The 17,569-nt window shown below is 42.5% G+C and overlaps 4 protein-coding genes and 1 long non-coding RNA gene across 5 annotated transcripts; 3 read left to right on the top strand and 2 right to left on the bottom strand.

The window, feature by feature from the left end:
* Window positions 1-213: 213 nt before the first annotated feature.
* On the top strand, window positions 214-3,734 carry LOC105450981 (la-related protein 7). Its single transcript, XM_011691143.1, is given in 7 exon segments — window positions 214-428; window positions 487-779; window positions 937-1,283; window positions 1,394-1,613; window positions 1,616-2,925; window positions 3,055-3,199; window positions 3,276-3,734. Coding segments are annotated over 6 exon segments (2,412 nt in total). The 5' UTR covers window positions 214-428; window positions 487-541; the 3' UTR covers window positions 3,428-3,734.
* A 164-nt stretch (window positions 3,735-3,898) lies between these two features.
* LOC105450980 (probable H/ACA ribonucleoprotein complex subunit 1) lies at window positions 3,899-5,023 on the bottom strand. Its single transcript, XM_011691142.1, has 3 exons — window positions 4,905-5,023; window positions 4,533-4,773; window positions 3,899-4,249 (listed from the first exon to the last, which is right to left on the bottom strand). Exons 1-3 carry the CDS (start codon window positions 5,015-5,017, stop codon window positions 3,959-3,961), a joined length of 645 nt encoding a protein of 214 aa, XP_011689444.1. The 5' UTR covers window positions 5,018-5,023; the 3' UTR covers window positions 3,899-3,958.
* Window positions 5,024-5,925: 902 nt separating this feature from the next.
* LOC105450979 (protein CREG1) lies at window positions 5,926-10,482 on the bottom strand. The gene is made up of 5 exons (XM_011691141.1): window positions 9,336-10,482; window positions 8,283-8,437; window positions 6,683-6,802; window positions 6,361-6,442; window positions 5,926-6,273 (listed from the first exon to the last, which is right to left on the bottom strand). Exons 1-5 carry the CDS (start codon window positions 9,586-9,588, stop codon window positions 6,104-6,106), a joined length of 780 nt encoding a protein of 259 aa, XP_011689443.1. The 5' UTR covers window positions 9,589-10,482; the 3' UTR covers window positions 5,926-6,103.
* LOC105450978 lies at window positions 8,416-8,741 on the top strand. Its single transcript, XR_974532.1, has 2 exons — window positions 8,416-8,503; window positions 8,601-8,741. It is a non-coding gene; the product is annotated as an uncharacterized LOC105450978 (long non-coding RNA).
* A 611-nt stretch (window positions 10,483-11,093) lies between the features above and the next one.
* LOC105450977 lies at window positions 11,094-17,507 on the top strand. Its single transcript, XM_011691140.1, has 2 exons — window positions 11,094-11,348; window positions 12,774-17,507. Exon 2 carries the CDS (start codon window positions 12,781-12,783, stop codon window positions 16,819-16,821), a length of 4,041 nt encoding a protein of 1,346 aa, XP_011689442.1. The 5' UTR covers window positions 11,094-11,348; window positions 12,774-12,780; the 3' UTR covers window positions 16,822-17,507.
* The last annotated feature ends 62 nt before the right edge of the window (window positions 17,508-17,569 follow it).

The following is a 17,569-nucleotide window of genomic DNA, read 5'->3' as shown; positions in this document are numbered from 1 at the left end:
CTAGATTATCAGAGAAGCGCGACCGGCTTATGGCAGTATCGCAAAAGTACTAGAAAATATTAAAATTGGCGTCGAATGGCCAATCATAAGTTTGATTTATTCGGCAGCCATTTATAATAGCGATAAATCAATCTTATGATTGGCCATTTGCGTGTCCAATCAGGACTCGTAACACCGGTCGCGCTTCTCTGATAATCTAGGACTCTAGGCACCCTCAGTCGACGACGTGCTTTACGCATGATCGGTATGATCACAACGCTCATGTTGGCAGGATTTAATTGATTTTCTACGGTTTTCAACACTGTGAACAATTATTAATTTGAATTGGTGTCGCGATTGGCGCATTCATTTTGAACGAGAACGTGGTTATGTGCGTTTCTTCGGCGCGAGGCCTTCGTGATCCACCTAACCTGCGTTGTTAACAATTGGTGAGTTATGAATAAAAGTAAAAACTGAATATTATCTTCTAAATGTATTCTCTTGCAGCACGTGAACGGCGTATTTTGCTGAGAAGCCTGTTGTATGTCCTTCTGAGAATACAATGGTGATGGAGGAATCAGATATGGAATTAGCCTCGGAAAGTATACCGGTTCCCCAGGTACAGGAGCCAATAGTCGATACAGTTAAACGTAATAACAAGTCGGGCGTTTCGCGTGGTAAACCAAGGCTGAGGAAGAAAGCGTTGCACGCCTCGATACTTAGGCAAATGGAGTTTTATTTCAGCGACGCTAATTTGAACAAGGATCGCTACCTGTCGGGACTCTTAAAGGAAGATCCATGTAAGCACTCCTTTCTTGCGTTTTTGTTCCAAGCTTAAGATCATAAGATTTTTACATATTTTTATTTAATCATAACAATTGTACAATATCTCACCTTTAAATCTTAAATTAAAGGATGTTAAAATACTGGCTGTAATTATGCCTCGTTGTCTTTCAGATGTGGATCTTGAAATATTCACTAGATTTAATAAGCTGCGCGAGCTGACCACAGACACGAGCAGGATAGCTAAGGCTCTGCAGGGCTCAGCTATATTGAAAGTATCGGAGGATGGTACAAAGGTCTGTCGATTAACACCGATTCAGAAGAAGGAGAACATCGACCAGTGCACAATTTATGTGCAAAACCTACCTCCGGATGCTGATCACGACTGGTTGATATCTATCTTCTCTAAATACGGATCAGTAGAATACGTCTCGATTCCACGTTACAAGAGCAACAAGAAGATAAAAGGGTTTGCATTTGTGGAATTTGATACACCCAACAGTGCTCAAGAGTGCATCAAGGTAAGAGAAATAGTTAATGGATGCTAAATATATCACTAAATAATTGCAAATGTGAGACATAATAGTTACTTTTATAATTTGATAACATAGTTTAACATTTCACTTTACAGACATTTCGAAAAAAGAGATGTGTCTTGCCATCATATATATCTCCCAATGAGTTATTAAGTATAACGACGTTTGACGAACCTGAAAAAGATGCAGTGATTGGAGTAATTAGTTCAAAGTCTAGGACAAAATCGAAAGATGAAAAAGATAAGGCCAATGAAGAAATGGGAAATAAAGATAACTCGCGCGAAACAGATATAGGAGATAATAATAGCAAACAAAGTTTAAAAAAAAAAAATATTCTTCTGACAAATCATTTTCTACAGACGAGAACGATGTTAAGGGTAAGAAAAAGAAAAGGGAAACTGATCAAAATATAACAGATCAGCAAGATGAAAGAAGAAAAGTATCCAAATCTGAGTCTGAAGACCAGGATAATACATGTGATAATGAAACAGATGCAGCAGATAATACTAGACAAAGAAAAAGAAAATATTCAGAAAAATCGTTCGTTACTGACGAAAGCGACGTTAAAGTCAAAAAGAAGAAAAAAGAAGTGAACCTAAGCACGACGGATCAGCAGAATGAAAAAGAAAAGATACCAAAAGAAGACAAGGATAATGTCTGTGATGACGAGACAGATGCAGCAAATGATAGTAGACAAGGTATGAAAAAAGAAAAATATGTTGCAGATGAGAATGATATTAAAGTCAAGAGAAAGAGAAAAACCTCAGATCAAAATATGACAGGTCAGCAGAATGAAAAAGAAAAGATGCCAAAGGAAGAATCCGAAGACAAGAATAATACTTACGATAACGAAACAGATACAGCAGATAATAATGATCGACAAAGCTTAAGAAAAAGAAAGCTTTCAGAAAAATTATATACTAAAGACGAAAGGGATAGCAAAGTCACTGAAAGTAATACAGAAAGTCAAGAGATTTCGAACAAAAGTCGCAACAAAAGCACAGAGAAAAGGAAGAGAAGACATACGATAAACGATACAATGATTGCGGAAGACGTCGTTGGAGAAGCAGTAAAGAAAGAATGCCAAAAACCGGCGACAAATTCGAGTAAAAACAAAACGACAGAATTAGGATGTTCATACGAGGGCGACGAGAGCAACGAGACAAATGCTTTGTTGCAAACTGAGAAACATTCCACAAGCGATTGCGGCATGAGGAATAGCGATATCGAGGAGACCAGTGCCGACGAGAGGAAGAAGAAGAAAAATCGGAAGAAGAGAAGTAAGGTTCAGGAGAACGATATCTGTAGTAAGATAGGCTTGCAAATAATGGCGAAACCAGATTGGAAGCGTCTTAGAAATAGATACTTGGATTTGCAGCGGCATAAAATGTCACAACTGAAAGTGCACTTGAGAAAAGCTGAGGTGGACAGAGGCGGAATTATAAAAAATGGATACCACGATAAAGCTGGAGGACAGAATAGTACATTGCATGATAAACCGAAATACGAAAGCGACAATGGGAAACTCGAGGAAGAGAACAAGTCTTGCGGACGCGTTAATTATGCGCCGGGAATTATAGTGAAAATCGAAATGGATGAACCTTGCACAAATCCGCAGAGCTTTAAGGTACATTGATATTATTAGAAAAAAAGATCGTTTTTACATATTAAATTATTTTTATTTATTAAAATTATATTGCACCTTTAACCAGAATTCCATAAATCAAGGTGTTATATGCCAAATATTTAATTTCAGATGGAGTTAAGAGACAACAATTCGGTGAAATATATAGATGTGGCGGCTGATTCTTGCGAAGCCTATGTAAGATGCGATACAGCGGAAGCTGCGCAAACATTTGCACAGGGGAGCTACGAAGGAAGACGCTTGATTGTCTTAGAAGGTAAATATCTTGCATATTGCGAATAATATAATATTCGTTATCTATCGTTATTAAATTTTTTGTGCCAATTTTCTAGGTGATGAAGAGAAGTTGTATTGGGATAAAATATCGGAGGATAGGATGGAAAAGTTGAGTAAAAAGAAAAGAGTCAAGCAAAGAGGCCGTCATAAGTTGCTGAAACGAGCGGAGAAAGAACTTGGAAAATGTATAAAGTTTGATCAAGATTGACTTACGGTATTCGATTTTGTATAAAATTTTAAATATATAACACGTTATATATTTAAATACACGTTATATGTGTACATATATGCACGTACATGTATGTAAATAACGGTATCGCTATATTTGAAGTGTCATTAAAGAAAATTTGATGATAAAATTAGTTGAATAAATTACATAAAATATTTGCTTCTTTGCTATTTATCAATATATTGCAAAGTAATCTAATACATTAACATGTTGATTTTAGAGTTTAAGATATTATGAGTGATTAGTTTAAATTTTAGTTTAAATAAAATGCTTCTTTACGAGAAAATTTATATAAATATAAATTTTCTAGTTAAAACTAGATTTAAAAGAATATAATTATTTCATTTTAAATTTTGTGTATAGGTTATGTATTAAAGTAAGGAATATTAGGATTTTGAGCATGAAATTTTGGGAATTTTTAATAAAATTGGTATGATTAGATATTAGGAATTCTTTTCATAATTATTTAATTTAACAATTAAAATTTTTATAATTATACATATACAGATTCTACCATCTCCCTCTGCCTCCTCCTCCGCGACCACCTGAATTGGGACGATTGAATCCACCGCCTCCTCCACGACCTCTGAATCCTCCACTGCCGCCTCTGTTACCGAAGCCGCCGAAGCCGCCGCCGCCTCCTCTTCCAAAGGATCCCCTGCTGCCGCCTCTACCAAAACCTCCTCCTCCTCTACCTCCTCTTTTCATGACCCTGCCAGGACCACCGCCTCGCTTCTGTTCTCCAGGAGGTCTTGGTAAGAATCTCTGAAGAGGCAACAGCTTTGCTGGATCGATAAACAACTGTAATCAACAGACAATAATAACGTATGTTATAACATATATATATATAAAACGTGCATATAAAATTCATATACGAATGTTTATGAAGGCATGCGTGACTTTGCAACAATTGACTTGCAATCAATGGGTTCGATCCTGATGTATGTCTCATGCTCACGTTTCGATTTTATAAGAAATTGAAAATTAGAGTTGTAAGTAAAGGAAATGACAATAGCAACCTGAGATTCATTTCAATAAGATATATATATATATTTTTTTTTATCTAATTCTAATGCTGTAATACCTGTGCATCCTTTTGGAAGCTGGCGGCTTTCACGTTTTCCGATAACTTAACGGACACATAGTAGTCTCGAATGTTACCGAATATCTCGTCTATCTTCCCAATCTGTTGCTTGCTCTCTGTGTAAATCGGCGCATTAAAGAAGGGCACTTGTTCGATGTCGACTTTAAGAACCAAGTCGTTCTCCACCGTCCACGTGAAATGTCCCAACGGTGTCACCGTCTCTGGAGGTCCTTGATCGTACCTACGGTAAATTTGCAAGCGCAAAACACATTTTAATACCTCGGGAGTTTTACTTGCGATCTAACCTAATCTTTGACACAATTTGTCTGACGCATTTTACGTAGATAATAATTGCAATATTCGTGAAATTACCCTCTGCCCCTGTCGAAACCACCGCCACCGCCACCACGTCCCCTGAATCCTCCGCCTCCTCGGCCACCTCTAAAACCGCCGCCTCCCCGGCCGCCGCGTCCACGGAAAGACATAACCTTTCGGAGTTAACCTCTCTAAATGTCAACAACGGTTTCTACAATTATTACGCTGATTATGAGTGAAATTACTTCACTTGAAACTGGTGCTTCGTACACCTTTCATATTAATATTTTTTTTTACCTTAATTTGACGGAAAAAAACGAACGTATGTAAAGTATATATACTGGAATGCACCACGTGCGAGCGGTGCGAGTGAGTAAACGAGACAATTTTTTTGGAACTTTTCGCACGCATGCGTAGTATGTACTACATCACGTGACCAAATCCAAATTGAAGCAAATAGGAGATTAAAAAGGAGGGAACGCACGTATGTATATAGTACAGTTAGATCGGTTGTTATTAAAACACTTTTTTTTTATAGGTTTCTAATATATATTATATAGGTAACTAATATTTTGCAAGTGCGAACCACGATATATTATCTTTAGTCTAGAGACAGTATAATAACACCAATCGTGGTTCACATTTGCAAAAAATTAGTGCGTTTTCGAAACCTATAAAAAAAAATGTCGCAAACTTTATGTGCACGAGTGGCACGAGTAAATTTATGGAAAATAATAAAAAGATTTTGATAAATTTTTACAATGAGATATGTCAGCAATTGCACCAGAATAATCATATCAAAATGTATTTATATATATTTATTTTAACACCGCGCGCAAACAAATGGCACGAACGTTCAAGAATCGCGGACAGATCATAGGTTTAAAAAAAATACCTTTTGTTACTCGCGTTATAATTTTTTTTCCGATCCAAATACTAGATAATGTCAAAATTAAGATTCCAACAATTAAAATAACTCATTGATTTATTTGTATTTAACTTATTGCGAGCTTATAGTTTAATTGCAAATATCAAAATTTGTAATAACTAAAATTCAGTCGTTGTAATAAGTAAAATTCAGTTTCGCATAGCCTTTTTTTTACATCATTCTTATAACGTTGCAAGTCATTTTAATTGAGAAATTTAAAAATGTTAAATTTTTAAAAATTCCTAGGAAACCCTATAGACATTAAGTCTCGGGGATTCGGACTGTCAGGATCTTGCCGGATTCTGACAGAATTACTTAAGTACGCTTATCAAAAAATAGGTTTGAAAATAAACGGCGACGCGAGTTTTCTGGCACGTAGAGAATTGCGGATGAGTGGCGGGTTGAAGTAATCCTCGACGGGAATGTATTTCGGTCCACCGAAGGTATCCAGCATCGCGATTGTCGATATCCTCAATTCGGCCAAAAAGAATTTGTGGTCTGTGCAAATAAACAGCGCAATGTAATTTGACGTTCAACAATTTTTTAGATAATATACGGATGAGAGACTATATGTAGCGATATTACTTGCGGGCATGTTCTCCAGTTTCGGATGACGGGCGAAAAATAATTTCTTCACGAATTTTTGCAGGTCAGTCTCGTTTTTCAGCTGTTATTAAAACAACGAATACGTTTAAATTATGACAGATAAGTACAAAAGTAAAGCGGAATAAGCGCATTCTGGGGAGCACGATGTCAGTGCTTTATTTTTATTTTCAGTTTAATTGTTAGATATAAAACAAAAATGATATCATTCTTGTTTTATATCTATATCATTGCTGCATTGCATATGCAATAGCACTGATTACGCGCTCCTCGAACGCATCGAGTAAATGAATGATTTACTGACTGCAACAATCTTTCCAGTTAGGAGGACTCTAACGCATCGCGGATCCATTGGATCGTATCCTTTATCCTTACAATAGTTGCCTTGAGCTAATGATACCATCACAGTCGCACGATGATCTTTCTGTAACAGTTCCGAGTTAATGCGATTAATGCAATATAATCACGACAGAAATTTTAGATAGGTGAGTTAGATTATTTTAATAAAATTATATTTGATACAATTTTTTATATAATTATATTTTTTATTTATCTTCAGATTAAATAACAAAATTGTATGTAACTAAAGTTTTGGCTTATCTCTTGATTAAGACAGTCATCAAATTGTCATTAGTTATACAACGTGCATGATAAGACAGCAATCAAAAATTTTGATTACTGATAGCAATCAAAAATTTTTTTAATCATATACGTGATGCGATAATTAAAACGTGACATGATAGTGATAATTTTTCAAATTACATTTGTACAAATATAATAATAGTCATGTCATGCGCTCTTTTTAATTATTAATTGAACAGATGTAAGTTAAAAAATTATCGCTATTGTGTGACGTTTTGATATTATGCACGTGTATAAGTGTATAATGGAAAAATTTTGATTACTGCGACAGCAATCAAAAATTTTTTAAATTATGTAATACGCGTGACAGCAATTAAAACGTGACATGGTAGTGATAATTTTTCAAATTACATTTGTACAAATATAATAAGGATTGCTGCAAGTCAGAAAAGGTGTCACGCGCTCTTTTTATTAATTGAACAGATGTAAGTTAAAACATTATCGCTATTATGTGACGTTTTGATATTATGCACATGTATATTGTATAATAAAAAATTTTTGATTACCGACTTGTCAAAAGATAAGCCAATCCATACAGCACACTCCTCCAAAGAACGTCCTACAGACGTTCAGAATTCTAGAGACATTCTTAGGACGCGTAGGACGTTCTAAGGATGTCTCCAGGATAGCTCTCAGTGTGCTGTTTGAGAAAAATTTCATTTTATAGAATTTTGTCATTTGGCGTTCTCAAGAGATAAAAGACAAAGAGAGCTAAATATGTAATTATTAAATTTATCATGTTAGAATCTCTTTTTGTTACATTTCAACAGAATTATTGTTCTTCACATTTTTCAAACTCTTAAATTATAAATATTTTAGATAGTACAATGTGCAATATAACATCGCTCCTTTCCTACAACAACATAACTTAAAAAACGAAGTTTCTTATAAAATGAAATGAGTTTCAATGTTTTAATCATTAATATTTTGTAATATTAATTTTAAAATGCAATTTTAGTGTGACAACTGATTGTAAAAAAGAAAATATTTTTCTTTTTTTCTTTATGTTTCCGCTGGTTTTTTGTAAGCAAACAACATGAACATATTTTTTTAGTTATGTTGTGTAGTAAATGAACGATATACATAGTATAACTAAAGTTTTGGCTTATCTCTTGCTAAGACAGTCATCAAATTGTCATTAGTTATACAACGTGCATGATAAGACACAGCAATAACGTATATATACAGTATACGTTATACAGATGTGTAACGAATATGCCAATAATCAATTGTGATATCAATATACTATCACTACTACTTACAGAAAGATCTTGAGCGGTATAATCGAGAGGAGTGAGGTACATGTACGGTACTCCAGTACCGTTTCCAACAGGCCCGTCGGCGATGGAGATCAAATTTGCAACGGGAAAACTTTCAACATCCTTCCTTGTGCTTATCGTCGCTACGCTCGCCCAATCTGTTGATACATATTACATATATCCATGTGATACTGATGAGCGCGCAAAAAATAAGTGCATTAATGGTACATGAAGCGCCGAATTGAATTATTTTCGCAAAACTCATATCTTTTTTTTTCTATGCAACAAAATGATTAGAATTCTAATAGCGATTCTTTTCAGATGGATTCAAATATAATGGAGAACCAATCTCTTTGTTTCATTTCCTTTGTTCTCTTCTGGGAGACAATAGGATTATTCTTACGTTTATTATAATATTGGAGCGGTCTAATAAAACGGTCTTTTCATCGTGTTTACATTCGACACAACGACATTGATTATTTATTACTTGACACAATACAGTTAAATATGTGTCTGGCGCGAGATCAAAGTATGAGCTTTGCGACGGCAAACAGCTACGTATGTATATGTATATTGCAGTATATGCGCGTTTCAGCCGCGTGAGTGAGACGAGATAATAATAACACAACGCGAATGTTTGTTTAATCATCGCTATTTTTTTTCATCTTATTCTCAACTTTCGATGATTATCTCGACACGCATATCTTGATGAAATGACACATGCAAGTTGTGGAAATTTCCTTTCAGTTACATCTTTAATTAAATCCCAGGAAACTATTAGCGAATAAAAGCTGCACGCACGTGCGTGCGAAAACGCATGTGTATGCGCGTGTATTTGCACGTATCTCGCGTATTCGCGTATTTCGAAAATCTCTTTACGAACATATTAGCATATATTCTGTATGCTGATATATTCTACCTAAAATATCAGAATATATCAACATATGTAATTTATTGAATGATAAACTTTTTAGACGTAATATTATTATACTGTGTTACTTCATTCAACGTGAGAACTTGTTCGGTAGGTGCTATAATGATATCAGCGTTGATTACCAGCTTGATTAACGACGTATCTGGCCATTAAGGCAGGTACCGGTACATTCTGGATACGACTCGGCTTAGCGTCTCGATCGTCATCGAGCCCAATCGAACGCTTCGGGATCTCGATGGTTTTATACAGCTCCTTTGTCTCCTCACTGCTCCCTCGGATCTCATTCCAATAATTATCCTTCGCTCCATCGTCGAATTTGCGTGCGTCGCTCAGCAGAACGCACAGAGCGATAATGCTTACGATTCGCGACGTCATGGTATGCTATACGCGTTTCACAACAACTGCGACGGGTAATTGAAGCGAGACTGCTCAGCGATATTTCCCTCGAAGGTGAAGCTTGGGAGCAAGTGCGCCTTGCAAGTGGCTGATACTGACTGCGCGCGCTTTATGAACTTCATGATTTATGACGAGGCCGTCGAATGATTTTTACGACTTGCGCGGTGAGGACAGATTCGGAAGATCAGATTCCGGCGCAAGCGTATCGTTATCGCGCGATTCAGGAAATCGTGCGGCGGCAATGCAACGAGGTTTGAAAAAGATATCTCTGTTTGAACTTAATTTTTTCTTAATATCGCGTAATATCGTATCATTTCAAGCTCGCTATCGATATGAGAAAAGGCCAAGACGTGTCGAGGGAAAATCAACTTCAATTCGCGCCATCTGATGCATCCGGGCATTGCAGCCTCTGTATACAATACATTACGACTTCAGTTTTTGCGAGGTATGTTTCGCCAATTCCATAAACGATTGATGACAGATCTCGCTGCTCCCCAGGAAAGATAAACGAATCGTTCCCCTCTCCTGACGGCCTCACAAGAATTTTAGAAGACCGTTTGTGGCGCCTGGTTGTGGTGCAAGGTCGAAGAAACTGGTACGCCGGCCGCTGCGAGGCTCCGCTCGATGTGGGTCGTCGTCTAACTGTTCTACGTACCGTTTCTCCGCCCCTGACTCTGTATCCTTCGACAAGCAACAGCAGCAGCAGCAGCAGCAGCAACAGCGAGCGAACACCTACACGATGATATCCGTGTGTACACGATTATATCCCACGCTATACGTTACATCGTACGGTAATATTAGCGGCAGTGCGTGCATGATAGCGCGCGCACGTTCCTCTTACGCCTTTGTCGGAGAGGATCTGCCTCGTTGCTATCGAAAACTGCTGAAAGTCAATTGTCATTAAGTACACGCGAAATTTTATTACAAAACAAATGTCGCGCCTTTACCGTCCGAGTTTAACAAGATATTTTTATATTCTATTTTAACTGAAATATTTTTTCTCGTGTTGTTTATGAACACATTTACACGCGTGATGGAATTCGATTCAACTTAATTATTATACTGCTATTAATGACAGCTCGTTGTTGTATCGATTTCGTAGCTTTTAAAACGACACAAAAACGAAGCTTTGTAAAAACATCCGATGGAAAGTGTATTTCGAACGGGCGTATACCTATTCGCCTGTTGTCTTCGCCCGACATCCGTCTTTTACGCGTTTCATAAGTAAATGCAAATTTCCGTTATCCTTTTATCTTACTGTAAAAGCACGCCGGGTTTTAGCTAATATCGCCTCTCCGCAATCATCCGTTTCCTCGTTTCTTCTTCGCCTCTCGGACGGCCGCGGCCGTTCTCCTACTCTTCGGGTCATTTGGAGCGAGATCTTCCTCCACCGCATGTCCTCCCGCCACCTCTTCGTCTTCCTCCTATGCCGTCCTGACGACAAGGCTGTTCAGTCGTTACACGACCTTCTTCCAGGGTTACGTTCCTGCCAGTTTCCCGCGGCTCTTGTTCGTACCCGACGTCGATTGCACTCTGCGGAAGAAGCGATTTTTTTTCGACGTCGAAAAGCCAGCGCGAAATTGTTATTCGCGAATACTATACGTTCGATCAAAACGTGTTACATTGAAAATCGTGTGTGGATAGATTAGTGAACAATCGCAGGAGCATCGCGGAAATCGGGAGAAGCCAAAGGGAAGCCTCGGCCCGTCGGTGATCCATTGATTTTCCACATAATCGAGGTATAACGAGTGCTGATTTGCGAAAACATTATTCGTCACATTTACGTAATTAATAATAAAGCGTTTTTCGATGCGATATTCGTGCGATAGATTCGTCGGGTAGCTAAATTCAATAATAAATCTAAACAGGAACCTAGTAGAATTTTTCATTAATACGCGTTAATAAATAATTATAATGTTTGATCATTTTCTGACTGACTAAAAGAATTAAAATTCTAAATAGGTATCGAACGATAATATAGGACAATAGAATCTACATATTAAAAAAAAAAGTATTAATATTCTCGAGATTTACATGTTACATCCCTCGCGATCGAGCAAGTCATCCTAAATCTAGGAAATGATCGCGCGCGTGAAATGCGATTCGTTCCGCGTGCGAAACTGAAATTACACAATTCGGGGGCAAAACCCCACGAAGCAGGGAACAAAAGTAGGTCATACTGACCAACATCACCTGGCGCGTCCCATTCACCGTGTCAGGAAATTCCGAGACACCGGGTCACGACCACGGACGTTATACAGTCCGTGTTATGAATGGTGAATGGCGTTAGACGATTTTAGCGGGCGAATAATGTCACCGTGCAACGTTATTCGACCTGGATATTAAAGCCAGATAGGAGGAGATTATCAGAGCCGCGTGTAGGACAGCACGGGGGGAAATACAAGACAGATTCCGCGCGGAAAGGCGTGTAGAAAGAGAAAAGAGAGAGACGGTGCGGTGCCGGAAGACGAGGAGAGAGGCTGCTGAAAACCCGTTATACATTGAAACGGAATTCCACTTGACGTAATATTAGTCTGTCCTACAAGTACGTTACAAGTTTATCGGAATTTTAGCGCTGTGTTGATGTACGAATTTGCATTTGTCCCTCGAGGATAAATCCTCGCAGAACTGCGCATACATTTATAACACACCCGCGTCTATTTAGCTCATTCGCGATCGGTCGAACGGAACTTGTTCGGAGTAACGGCCTTACATTTATAATTAATGTCTCATTTAGCATCACTACGAGCTACAACGTAAGATGACGCGTTTACAGTAATATTTCTAGAGTCATTCATGGTTTACCATATCTGATCGGATAATCTAATTACATCTAATCGCACGCATCTTGCATAAATAGACGTGTGTACGTGCGACACAAATAAATTTAATTATGTATGCCACAATGTTCAATCGTACTGGATGTGGGTCGTATGCCGCTTTTTTTTTTTAATGCGTTTTCTTCCGCTGTGTGAAATGCGATCGACACCCGCATTTGAAATTGAGATAAGAATCATCGCGTAAATGCCGGCTCGAGCGTGAAATGCTGGCGTGAGAAAACGAAGGAAAAAAAAATTTATGAAAAGGAAAGCCAGACATTGTACACTGCATGTAGACTTGAACTATTTAGGCGCGATACCGGATTGATAAGCGATATTTTCCAGGCATCGTATGCGAGAGATGCGGGGACGCCCGTGGACGCTCCTCGCCCTTCTGGCATGTGTGTCAGGCGAATATCTGATGGGCGGCCACCTGGACAACAATGCCAGGTCAAAGACCCGATCCGGCAAGACCGACGGCTCCTCCACGTCGGAACGCAAGACGCGTCTGGACGACCTTGACCTGGATCTCGTGGCGGCGGAGAGCACCGTTGCTGCTGTCGCTGCCGCTGGCGGTGAGGCTTTAACCGGCGACGACGGTGACGTTCCGCGTTACCATATCCCGTATCCTTTCGCCTTCAACGGCGGCAAGCCGTTCTCGCTGGAGAAGGACCCGATAACCGGTAAGATCGATTTCGAGAAGGCGCCGCCCGTCAAAGCCCTCAACTATACCGGTCGTTATCGCGAGCGAGGTGATAAAGAGAGCAAAGACGGCGGCGGCGATAACGGGGGCGACGAGGAGGGCGCGTACGCGGAGCAGGAAAAGACGAGGAACAAGGATCGGAACGACGCCGGCCCGAACGAGATCAACGCGCAAACGCCCAACTTTCATGATTTCCTAAACTTGCCCGTCCATTATTCCTCGACGGACAAATACGGGAACGACAAGTACCCGTTGATCTCCAGCTCGTACGCGAATACGAAGGTGCAGAGCGGCGCCAACAGCTACAGCACGTACAATCACAGACCTTATCATCCGGAGAGCGAACTGCATGTACATTCCGTACACAGAAACCCGTACACGCCGATAACAAAAACGAGCACGCACAGGACTACGACCGCCAGCGATTTCAATGCGAGGTGGACAAGTACGACGAGTCCGTCGACGACTATGACTTCCGCATTGCCGAGCACGGCGAACTCGTCGCACACCGTGCTTCCTACTTCGACCCAACCACCTATTGTAACCACGTGGAAGCCGCCCGGTACTCCGATCACGTTTCACTCGATCGACCGTGCGGAGGAAAATGAGAAGAATCTTCTGCCGATAGAGAAGCTGCACGCCTCCGTGGGATCTCATCGAAATCCGAGCGACGTTTCGACGCAGTCCTCGAGCGATGGGACGACGACCACGGTCACCTCTCGTTACAAGGACCAATCGAATCTCAACAATTTCGTGGTATCCCACGCGAAGCCCGAAATGAAACCGGAAGCGCAAAACGAAGAGCATAAAGACTCCTACGATACTTACGAGTCAGACGGCGAAAGCGACGCGGACAATGAAGACAACTATTACTTCTTCTCGTTCGGAGATTTATTAAAGGAGGATCCGCCACCGTCGACACCGTCCACGACCACTTCCAGCACAACAATATCGACGACGACTGCGAGCACCACCACGACGACGGTTGCCGCGTCGCCGGCAGAGACCACAACGTCGACCACGGCTGTACCTTCGCGACCCCCCGTATCTCCGACGCTGCCCACGCTAAAAAAAGACGTACCTTCAAACAGACCACTGCAATTTCTAACGATGCCGCAACATCCGATCGTTCCTCTCTCGTCCTTGAGCAACGATCGAAGACCGGGCATTACGGAGCATTACGACGGCGTAATCAGTCACGGATACAGGCCGAGCCCGATAATCAAGTCGGAACCGGACAGAATCGGAGCCGGAGCCGTGGTCGAGAGCACGAGTAACATCGTGATACCGCCGGATCAGGACACCGTGTCTTTCGTTCTGGGAAATCGCCAGAACGTCGACGGTGGTTATTATTCAGTCGGGACAGCCGTCGGAGAGAATCCCTACGGCGGCGGCCTGTCCGAGACCGACGCTCTGTTCTGGCCGCTGCGTAACGATCCACACGATCCCACGAAGGAAGTCAAACACGAGCACATGCCCGTTTCCGTTGTCGAACCGAATCCCGACCGCGTTACGCAGAAGTGGGTCTGGCCGTCCAGCCCGAGTCCTCCGAGAGGCAGCAACGAGGTCGATCTGACGAGACTTCAAAGTCCCCTCATCGCCGTCGCGGGCACGGTGGTTCACGACACGAAGAATCCAAACAAGGAAAAGGATTCCGGCCACGTCATTTTCCCGGACGACGAAACGAGGAACAAGGACGCATTGACGGAGGAGCACATCGTGATCATAAACGAAGCGGACGGCAGTATTCGCGAGTTACCGCCCAAAACGACGTTGACGGCAACGTCGAATAAAACGAAGCTCAATCCTCCCATGGACGATATCATCGGGGATCTGCCGCAGCTCGCCGAGGACCTGGTGCCGCCCGTGGAGAGCTCCAAGCCGTCGTCCCATTACTATCATTACCAGTTCGATACGTCGAGGCCGAATCACTCGAGGCCGCCGCAGAGATTACCCTTACCGCCGCGTGTCAAGCCGCACTCGGGGCCGCCGGTACCTCCCCCGTTGGACGTGAGGAAACGTCCGTACTCGCCGGACCAGAAACTGCCCAACATCCTGCCGCAGTTCCGTCCTAACGCGAAAGCGTCGCACGGTCATCGCGGTCCGGACGTAATAGGGACGATGCCGGCCGGGCAAGGTGCACCCACGAGAATCAGGCAACCGTTGCCGGCTCGTCAGCCGTCACGAAGACCTATGCTGCCGGCACCCTCGTACCTTCAGCGTCTGAATCCACCGCCGCCGCCGATCCACGCGGTCAGACTGGCCTTCACGCCGACCTCGAAGGTGGACAGCGTCGTCCTACCTCACGAGACGGAACCGACGATACGAAGACTTCGTCCTCCGCACGGGGTACCGCCCGTGTCGCGCGGGGGCGGCCTGGAGGAGAACGCGCCGTCGAATCGATTGTTCGCTCACGGTGACGGCAGCGACGGCGAGATCGGCGAGAACAGGAAGGAGGATCGGGGTAAGAGCGAGATAATCGCGGACGAACGCGAGAACGAGGGCTCGGAAAGGTATCCGGAGGAACCGCCGATGACACCACCGAGGCCGCCGCTGTTCCCGAAGCGCAGAACGGCGGATCCCCCGCACGTTACGACTCTGCAGATGATACAGCATCACGGTGAATTCGGCGACGTGGGCGATGACGAGGCTCAGCCCCCCGTGGAACCTATGCTCGCCCACGAAGCGGATCGCCGAAAATCGGACAATCACGATCCGTCGGAAATACCGGAGCAACCCGTGTACGTCGTGTATCCGGTCAACACCGCGGTCAACATACACCCGGACGATTCCAACGAGAAGGACGGCAGCGTCGTCGTGGGTACGCGGGGCCCTCAGCGACCGCTACCGCCCGATACTCTGCTGCAAAACGAGGACGATACGCACACCGTCTACAACGGCAGACCTGTCGCCCTGGACTTCCCGTATCCGCTTGAACGACCTGATCCATCGTCCGTTTTTCCCACCGTGAAGGAGACCCCCGTGCTGATACCCAGCGAGCAGCGACAGCAGGCTGCTGCAATCGCGAACGAGCGAGAAAACGAGAAGAACGAAGCGGTGAATGTGATCCCGTATTTGCAGGACTTCCTGCCGTACCGAAAGAAGAACGATGCGGCGATCTCTGTGACGCTGCATCGCACAGCATCGATCGCGTCGTCATCAAGTTCGATGTCAACCGCGTCGACGTCGACCTCGACGCCAATCGCTTACGTGTACACGCCGACGTACGCGCCATATCCGGCGCATCTCGATGAAGATCTCGATGGCAACGACGACGTTACGAGCATCGACGCGAAGCAGACGGTGCTGTTGCCTTCGCAGCAGCCGTCCAGCTCCTCCAGCTCGGCACCAGCACCGCAAAACTTCATGGCTCCTTTCGTCGCGAGTATGAGCGCCGAGACGCCTAGCAAGAACGGCTGGAGCGTCGTCGTGGTCGAGCCGCCCGCGGGAGCGGAGAGAAAGTCGGACAGCGACAGCGAGGCGAAACCTGCCGACTCGGAGAACGACGCGCAGACCGAAAGAAGCGAGTTCGACGCCGACAACTTTAAGCCGCAGCTCTTCGGCGGTTTTAAGCCGCTCTACGAGTTCCCCAGCGAGAACGCGGAGCGTCACGACGTCGCCGACGCGGACGCCGAAATAAACATGCCCAGGCACTCCAAAGAACTGCTGCCTGTACCTGATAAGGGATAAACTCGTATAGGATACCGCAGACGCACTTCGCTTCTTTTCTCTTGAGTCTTGCTCTCGGACATTTCGCTCGCACTTTATTATTACTCTTCTCGCGTATATGTAAACGAAAACGTTAGCGAAAGCGAAAACGAAAGCGAGACATACGTGCGTAGCAACGAGAATGAAGAGCGAATGTCCGACGCGCGCTGCTCGATGAAAAGCTACTTCGCAGTAGAGCCAACTCGAATGGTAGAAGACTGTACTCTATTTTCACTCCGCTTAATGTATAAGAAACGTCGCGATACGAAATGATATTTAATTTATGAAATGACTTGCATCTGTTAAGCTCCGCCTGCGGCAGCGTTAACATCAGCTGAATATTAGTGGAGCGTAGAAAATATTGATGCACGTATCGTTAAGTATGAACGTATCAAAAGTATCGAATAAAAATATTAACGTAAGTTTTTTATGGGCAATACTTTTGCAACGTTTTGTATTATATTAAGTATTCCCATTGAAAAAATGCAAAAATTATACCTTATACTTTCTCACGTAATTTCGTGCTTATACCTATATTATATCGCAAAATCGCTTGTAATATTTTTTGTAAAAATCAGTTATTTATTATCTATATGACATTCAGTATATTTTTATGTAAAAAATTTCTCATGTAAACGTGTAGAAATTAAATAGTCTATATATAAAAATTATTTTTAGAACTTTCAAAAAAGAAAGGAGATATTAATAGATAGGAAAAATTAATTTTTGG

The sequence above is a fragment of the Wasmannia auropunctata genome, unplaced genomic scaffold, assembly GCF_000956235.1.
Source record: "Wasmannia auropunctata unplaced genomic scaffold, wasmannia.A_1.0 LD336053.1, whole genome shotgun sequence".
Classification (NCBI taxonomy): domain Eukaryota; kingdom Metazoa; phylum Arthropoda; class Insecta; order Hymenoptera; family Formicidae; genus Wasmannia; species Wasmannia auropunctata.
The sequence above is the reverse complement of the archived record's forward strand: the minus strand, read 5'-3'. Positions and strand labels throughout refer to the sequence as shown.